The sequence below is a fragment of the Fusarium mangiferae genome (genome assembly GCF_900044065.1).
Source record: "Fusarium mangiferae strain MRC7560 genome assembly, contig: FMAN_scaffold003, whole genome shotgun sequence".
Taxonomy (NCBI): Eukaryota; Fungi; Ascomycota; class Sordariomycetes; order Hypocreales; family Nectriaceae; genus Fusarium; species Fusarium mangiferae.
In genome coordinates this window covers 985,359-993,717 of record NW_024573923.1, presented here as the reverse complement: position 1 = coordinate 993,717, position 8,359 = coordinate 985,359, and the positions used below count along the sequence as shown (strand labels likewise).

The 8,359-nt window shown below is 51.3% G+C and overlaps 2 protein-coding genes across 2 annotated transcripts; both read right to left on the bottom strand.

Moving 5' to 3' along the window:
- Positions 1 to 681: 681 nt before the first annotated feature.
- On the bottom strand, positions 682 to 2,614 carry FMAN_04773 (putative developmentally regulated GTP-binding protein; the record flags this gene model as incomplete). Its single annotated transcript, XM_041828481.1, has 7 exons — positions 682 to 701; positions 947 to 1,067; positions 1,179 to 1,425; positions 1,511 to 1,901; positions 2,097 to 2,379; positions 2,506 to 2,526; positions 2,594 to 2,614. 7 exons carry the CDS (start codon positions 2,612 to 2,614, stop codon positions 682 to 684), a joined length of 1,104 nt encoding a protein of 367 aa, XP_041679340.1.
- Positions 2,615 to 3,318: 704 nt separating this feature from the next.
- On the bottom strand, positions 3,319 to 7,997 carry FMAN_04774 (uncharacterized protein; the record flags this gene model as incomplete). Its single annotated transcript, XM_041828480.1, has 3 exons — positions 3,319 to 3,873; positions 3,927 to 4,153; positions 4,205 to 7,997. The coding sequence occupies 3 exons, from the start codon at positions 7,995 to 7,997 to the stop codon at positions 3,319 to 3,321; spliced, it is 4,575 nt and encodes a 1,524-aa protein (XP_041679339.1).
- Positions 7,998 to 8,359: the final 362 nt, after the last annotated feature.

Genomic DNA, 8,359 nt, shown 5'->3' with positions numbered 1-8,359 from the left:
GCAACCCGATTGTAACTCCTTATGTACTGAACAGCCAACGATAGTAACTGCCGAGCTTACTCCTGCTTGCGCGATACCTCACGTTGCTTTTTCTTTCATCCCGGAAAACTAACCCGGGCATAGCTTTCGTATAACATCCACGTCCGTAGTTACTCCGTTCCGTGTTGCTCCCCATCTTCATCTTAAATTTCGCCCTTCCTTGCTCATCGTCGTCTGCCGTTGACCCAAAATTTTCTCTCCCCTGCTCTAGACCCATCAGCCTACCCTGTGAGTGTGCACGCCACTTCTGACTTTCCCCGGAAACTATTGTGCCGATCATTATCGTGCCTGGTCAAGCCAAGTCGATACTTCTTGTCAACCAGACGTGCTCGTAGCCGTGCATCCATTGTCAGCCCTGTTCATATTGAACATTGTGCTGCTACTGCTGTTGTTGTTATCGTAGTAGTAATCAGCATCCCATCCATCCCACTCAGTGCTCCCCTGGTCAGTGAAGTTTCCTCCTCTCTCTCCGTCAGCCACTCGGAGCTAAATCAGAGTCGCAAACTGGTGGGTGGGTGGCATGGCTGCAGTTACAATCTGATGCGAAGCGGCGGTCCAAGCTATCTGGCGATGTCTCGCTTGCTCACCAAGCCTCTGGCGTTGCCGCGGGATCATCCCCTTCAATCTCTCCAAGGTTTCTCTTCATCGCTTGACAATGGTTACTGTTACAATGGTTAGCGTTGCTATGAGCTTGGTACAATGCAACCCTAGCCGCCTTGGTGCAACAGATCAGACTGAGACTGGGATCATGGGCGCCCTGGCTCATCAACGAAGCAAGATCCCGACTGCATCGGGTAGATCAAGCTCACTGCGGCCTAATTAAGTACTTGTCTCCCCCATTCTCAATCTGTCTTTAGGCTGCTGCCGGGGTAGAGGGTCGTTGTCGGAGACTCCGGGGGTAACCTACCAACATCCTCATCACACAGTTCATGAGCCAGGCCAACACGTTGAGGCTGATGCTTGACTGACTTGCCATAAACAATGGCCGTCTTGAACACTTCCGTAATGCTTCGGTGAATGGCGTTACACTATTTGGACGCTCGATTAGCAATCCAGGATTCCTAATCTGGATTTTGGACGTGAGGCTCCGCAGGGGACGGCCAAAAGGGTGCCCGCCACATGAGACTGATCTGACTTACAAAATCTTCAACAGTGCAGCGCGTAGATCGGAGCACGACAGGCTGAGAGTAATCAGGCTGCTTGCCCTTGGGCTTTGTGTACACGCGGACAAGGTTTAGCTTGTCCCACATGGCCTCCATCAGCTCATCAATGTTCCATCCGTGCTCGGAACTGATGGGGACAGCATTGGGAATTCGATAGAGAAGGTCAAGCTCCTCAATGCTAATGGAATCAATCTTGTTCAGGCAGTAGACAACTGGAATATAACTGTTGAGTTGGATCGTTAGCAAACTAAACTTATCTCGACTTTGGAAGCAGCTGTGTTTGCCACACTTCTACACCTCAGCCTTACCTTCTGCTCTTCGCCTCAAGAACGTCGATCAGGTCATCAACGGTAGCGTCACACCGGATTGTAATGTCCGCAGAATTGATGCGATATTCGCTCATGACAGCCTTAATCTCGCCGTGGTCGATATGTGTCAGGGGTACGGTGCTGGTGATATTGAGGCCACCCTTGTCCTTCTTCCTGAAGGTGATGTTGGGGGGTTCCTTATTGATGCGGATTCCGAAACCCTCGAGTTCCGCCTCAATCACCCGCTTATCCGTCAGAGGCTTATTGACATCCAGCACAATGAAGATCAGATGGCATGTCTTAGCGACGGCGATGACTTGTCGACCTCGACCTCGGCCATCCTTGGCACCCTCAATGATACCGGGAAGGTCAATAATCTGCAAGGGGGCACCTGGAGAAATCCATGTCAGCCACACTTGTTGACGCACAAAGGAGCCGCCTTCTGATGATCATGGTGGTGGTGGTGGAATTGGAGATTGGGCATCAAGCCGAGAACAAGAAAATAGCCGCGCCGCACCGCATCCGTTGATCGAAGTGGAGGTGGAGATGGAGAAGGCGAGGGGGGATGATATCACAAACGACTAACCGTTATAGACAACTTGACCAGGCACAGAGGTCAAGGTGGTGAATTCGTAGGCGGCAGCCTCCGAGTGTTGGCCTGTGAGTCTGCTCATGAGTGTACTCTTGCCCACTGAAGGGAAGCCGATGAAGCCAATACTGGCTACGCCTGTTCTGGCCACATCGAAACCAGCACCTCCGCCACCACCTCCGCCGCTGGGAGTCAACAGCTCGCGCTTGAGCTTGGCCAGCTTGGCCTTAAGCTGACCCAAATGGTACGAAGTCGCTTTGTTCTTCTGGGTTTTGGCCATCTGGTTACACAAGTCAGAGCTGATCCCGGTTATCTATACGATATAGAGTCCCCCATCGTGGGTTTTTGACAATGATCTTCTCCGATAGCATCGTTTAGGGAAGGGTTCGATTGGAATATCACGTACTTCGGCCTCAATATCTTTGATCTGGTAGGGGAACCGGGGTTAGCCAAATCGTGGCAGACATGATCTTTTTGGTGGGAAAGCAACATACCTTGTCCACTGTAGTCGCCATGGTTACGGTTGCGGTTGCGGTTACAGAAGCTGTCTCGAGTCGATGTTCGGTTGTTGTCTGGCCTCAGATCTTGGGTTCGTGGCCCAATTCGTGGTGTACTGGTAAAAGCACTTTTGGTGATAAATTGCAAAGAAAGTTGAAAATGGCGGGGCACGACAGAAAAACCTGCTCCACACCTACGTCAGCCAGTTTGGCTCTCTTACAGCCAATCAGAATCCACCATTGCAATACGTTGAACGCTCGGCATGGAATTAATTAATCAATCGGCATTCTTCTCACAAAAAGATGGTCTTTGGTGTTTTTAAAAAAGGTTTTGTTGATTGTTGATTACAGCCTGTCAAATGTAGTGACCAGAGTCTGTCTACCAACAGGACAATTCAAGACTTTACCCCGAATATCCCTCCCCTTGCTTCTCTATAGATATCAGTCATGCTTCATTCATATCAGCAACAGCGCAATACTCCTTGCACATCTCCCAACGTCATTTGCTAATCTTTCAAAGACAATCATCCAACCGACCGCCGGCCAACTCTTCGTGCAATAGGCCTGTATAGTATTCCGATCCAATGCTCATGAGGAAAGTGACAATCCATGCCATAGCCCTACACTGTATCTGCGCCACCCATGGTCATTATGCTAACAAAGAAAACTCGGCGCAATAATGTAACAAAGTATGTTCAGCTGCTTGTTGGAGACATTAACTGTCAGTGGGCTGGGTTTCCGTTTGTGCTCCCATTGATGCCGTTTACAAGAGTCTCGCGCCCAGCATTCGATATCGTCAAGCTTTCTGAAGTTGAACCAGGCGTCAAAGCTTTGATCATTCCATTCATAGGGGGTCCAACCGATGTCATTGATTTCTGGCTCATTGGTGATGAATGAATGCCATTGACAACAGGCGGGCTGAGGTGGCCGTTGATGAGATGCTCTAGACCTTGTTCTAGGCATATTCTAGTATAATCTGGGTCGTCTGGCAACACTTGCACCAGTCCCCGTCGAGGAACTTTCTTGTCGAGGAAAGGTGTACTGCTTGTTTGTGCGAGTTGGGGTTTATCCTCGCCAACGAAAGCGCCATTGTGGTAGTACTTGCATCGTGGAGCAAGTCTGTTGTACCGAGCAGAATCCGGATCCTGCTTCCACTTCTGACATGTTCCCCATCCCCTGCTTTGTGCTTCTGTCTCCAGAAGTTCCCGGTATTCAACTTCGAGACGAATATGACGAAGATGTGGTATGTGAGGGACAGTATACATGAGATCCGACACCTGTACCATGTTAGCTTTTCGTATTTTTGCATATTTGAGTGGCTGGTAGTTACCTTAACAAAGAACATGTCCATATTGAGGAATTTCTCCCAAGCCTCTGCTTTTAGTCGTTGCTTTGTCCCATAACCCAATTCGATGGGATCCTCGTCACCGTAATATTCGGGTAGTTGTCGACCGAGATCCCAAAGCTTGTCATCGAGAAGAGAATAAAGACGCCATTCAACGCGCCACAAAGACAACTTTGCTAATTCGGTTACAGGAGCCCGTTCCCATGCAGTATCTACAGAAAACAATCAGTGGCTACCTCAATGAGTTTGATTAATGGACTTACACCGAGAGAGGTCGAGATCCTTCTCGCCAAGAAGGAGAGCTGCATGTGTGTTAAGTACCCACTGCTCACGACCCTCGGGTGTGCCGTTGGCTTCGCGTCGAATTGTGTCGTATCGGCAGCCTTGAATCCGCTTGAATTTCTCGGCAAGGACCGGAAGCTTGGGGTTTGGACATGTATCGAGCCACCGTAGGAGGGGAGGCAGTTTATCGAGGCGAATGCGTTCTTGCTCCTCACGGAATCGTCGCTGTTCCGCTTCGCGTGCCGCTCGTTTGCGTTCCATATCCTCACGATGCGCACGTTCTCGTCGCTCACGTTCTTTGCGCTCTTCTTCCTCGCGTTGACGGCGAGCTTCCTCGGCCGCTTCTCGCTCGAGTTGCTCACGGTGCAGCCTCTCGTCTTCCTCTCGTTGTTTCTGCTCCTCTTCCTCCTTCTTCTTTCGCTCTTCTTCGATGCGTTGCTTTTCTGCCTCTTCTCGACGCGCCTTCTCCTCGGCTTCGCGCTGTTGCTTCTTCTTCTTCTCCTCCTCCTCTCGTCGCTGGCGTTCTTCTTCCTCCTTGCGTTTGCGCTCGGCTTCACGCTCCTCTAATTCCTTTTGCAGTCTCTCCTCTTCGGCAGCCTCCTCCTTTCGCTTCTTTTCCTCTTCCTCTTCACGTTTCCTCAAGGCCTCAGCCTCAGCCCGCTTACGTTCCTCTTCTTTCTTGCGTGCTTCATGCTTCTTCCGAAGCTCATCCTTCTTCCTGGCTTCCTCATCGGCTTGCTTTTGTTTCTCTTGTTCGACTTCCTTAGCTCGAGCCGCTTGCAGTTCCGACTCGGACACGGCCTTGATAGAATCGGCATCTTTCATCTCCACGTCAGTCTCTTCTGACTTGACATGAATCTGTTTTTCGACACTACTGGCTCGGTCGGTGTCTGCACGGTGGGAGTCGGCATGCCTATCACGTTTCTCCTCGTCGTACTTTTTATGACTGGGTTTTGAGGATGATTTGGAAGAGTCTTGAAGATTGCTGGATTTTCGAGGTCTTTCGTCAGATGATAAAGCTTGTTTGGACCGTTTCTCCTTTGTCTCGCTATCAAGTCGTCGTCGCTTGGGTGGAATCTCGCTATCATCCTTGTCACCATTACTGGGTCGGTCAGGTGTGATACTGGCACGATGTCTCTTAGTCGACCCGTCGCCAGACACCGACAAGCGATCCCGGGATTCGTCCCTTTTGAGAGCCTTGGTACGATCATGGTACTTTTCAGATAGTTTCTCGACCCTGTTCTTTTCGTGTTTATCGTGTTTGTCACCTGACTCCTCATGCCTCGACTCATGGGGGCTACTTGGGTGATCTTTGAAAGATGAAGCGTTCGAAGCCATACTGGCGCGTCGTTGCCGCTCTCGTTCCCCTCGAAGCTCCCCCTTGGACACAAGCTTCCTCCTCGGTTTATGTGTTTCCCCCTCCGAAGATACACCAGCAGCATCTGAATCGGCATGTTTAGCTTTAAGCTGTTTCTGAGAGATAGTTGGGGATTGTTCGCGGTCTGAGATATTAATAGACGGTACGGGGTCATCTTTACGAGGTCGTCCTGGGCCACGCTTTGAACCCTCGTCTCCCTGATTTGTAATCGAGTTGGACCTTCGTTTCTCTTTGGGGCTGGTATGCTTGGAAGTGGTTGACTTCTTCTTTGGCTCGGGACTAGAGAGGCTCCTTTTATGCTGTCGGGCCTCCTCCTTTGCTCTTCGGGCACGCAAAGCCTCATCTTGTTGTTCCTGGCGAGAGTTTGCCTTCTTTCCACTCCTCTTAAACTCATCGTAGGCATTCTTCAGCATATGCTCCTCCTCCTTCCAGTTTGGACCTGCCCGGTGTCGGGCAATCTCGTAATATGTTTCTCCTCTGTACCTTCGTGTGGGATCGAATCCAGCTTGTTCCAAAAGTAACTCTATGACTTTGATATTCTCTTGCCCGATTGCTGCTAGTATTGGCGTAGCGAATTCGGGCTGAGCGTTGAAAATAGGCCGAGGATCAGGATTGGCGCCTCCAAGGCCTAGGAGCAGCTGAATCACCAAGTCATGGCCACCTCGAGCCGCGGCAACCATAGCAGCGGGGTCATTATATCCTTCCTTTACCTGCAAGATGCGTGCGACAGTTTCCTCGTCGCCTCGCCCCGCAGCCTGTCGAAGTGTCTTATCATCGAGGGGCATATACAGTAGATCGTTTCTCGTCTTTGTTGCGCGTACAGTTCCTGTTCTTCGACTTGTTCCGGGATTTGTAGCGGGGGAATGGCGTGGGCTATCTGGCGCATGCGAGTCCCTCGTATCTTGATCTTGGTGTGAGTGATGTTCTTCTGATGTGCGCCTCCGGTCTCCTGCTCGCTTCCTTGCAGCCATGAGTGCAGCTCGAATCTCCTCGGCGTTATCTGTTTCGTCGCTCACCCGGTCGATTGGCTCTTCCCCGTTCACGTTGGCCTTCCTAGGATTGACGCCTGCGTCTAGTAATAACTTGACAACGCCCAGATGGCCGTTGTCGACCGCATCGAGAAGTGGTGTGTCCTTGTCGTAGTTGACACAATCCAAATTGCATCCAGCGTCGATCAGAAGTTTGACGATGTCTTCGCATCCATTAATTGCTGCAATCTGAAGAGGTGTGTTTCCCGCGTAGTCGGCTACGTTTAGATCCTCAGGTCTCTCGGTAAGACGTGTCTTGGCCCCTTCGTACTCTCCTCGAGCACAGGCGCGAGCGAGTAATGTCTGACCGTGGGCATCGAGATGCTTCTTATGGGGAGCCATCCTTGCAGGGGAGGCATTTGTGTCGGCAGCAGGCGTTGCCAGGTTACGTAATTTAGAACTGCGAGGATGAGGACTGCCACTTGCTGAAGAGTCGTCAGAGTGATAGTCAGTGGCGTGCAACGGAGGAGGTAGTCGCCTCTTCTTGTGGCCGAGGCCGTTGGAGGAGTAGGCAGGTAACTGGGAGGATGCACTCCTTCGGTGAGATCGAGGCTGTGGTGAGATGGATCGGTTCTGTGAATCATGGTGTGACTTTGCTGAGAGAGGCTTGTGCTCCTTCTGCGGACGACCTGAATCGATGCTAGTGCTAGTCGTTCGTTGCCGCCTGACTTTGCGGCTCTCGCCTTCGTCGTCGGACTCGACTTTAAGACTCTTGCGCTTATGTGATGCCGTGTTTTCGTCGGATTTCAATTTCTCGCGAATAGACTTGGCGGGTCGGGGATGAGATTGTTCAGAGTCGGAAGATGAATGTGTGTCATCCGCAAATCGACGACGCTGCTGCTGCCGGTGATGAGGTGGAGACGCTGGTGCAGAGCTCAAGCCACTGGAGGCAGCCGCATCTTTACCCCGTGACAGCTTCTCGCGTTCGATGTGGGCCGACGAAATGCGCTTCTTCTTGACAGGGTCACCTCGAGCGTGGATTGACGATGAACTCTTTTCAAGCTCTGGACGATAACCAGCAGCCTTGATTGAAGATTTGGGTGCGTCGCCATCGGCATCACCGTCGCTTCTGTCTTCCTGTCTCACCTTCCGAGCCTTTGAAGGGGAATGGCCATCCTTGCCAGGCAATACGATGGTTTCGGCATCTGAATCGCGGTCTTCCAACGCATCTGGGTCGACAGCAGATGAAGAATTCGCATTCCGTCGTGTGTCTTTATCCTTGTCCTTCTCCTTTTTAACGGGCTCAGAAGGCTTGGGGCTTACTGGCGGCGGAGTCGACTTTGAAGTGTCGGGTTTCGAGTCAGGCCGCTGAGGTGTGTCGCCAGCAGGCCTCGTCTGGTCGGACTGGGCAGCATTCTGCGCATCCATGACATTTACCTGCGAGGACGACTAGCGACTACCACCATTCTGGTGATGATGGTATAGGCAGAAGTTGACGGGGCGATGAACTCGCGCTGGCGTTGATGCCTATGAACTTAGCCAAGAAGAAATGCAACGGTCGGGCGCGAGAAAGACAAGAACCAAAGAGGCGAAGGAGAGCGCAGTCAATCAACAGAGGCGATATGGGGGCAAAAAAAGAAGAAGAAAAAAACAAGGCTACGCGAAAAGGCGAAGGATTGATTCGTGAGGAGCGATTTGGAGTATCTAGAAATCGGGCGGTCGGAGGCGTTTAGCAATAGAATATGGTAGGTGAGTAAAGGTGAAGAAGAGAGAGAGCGAGAGCGAGTGAG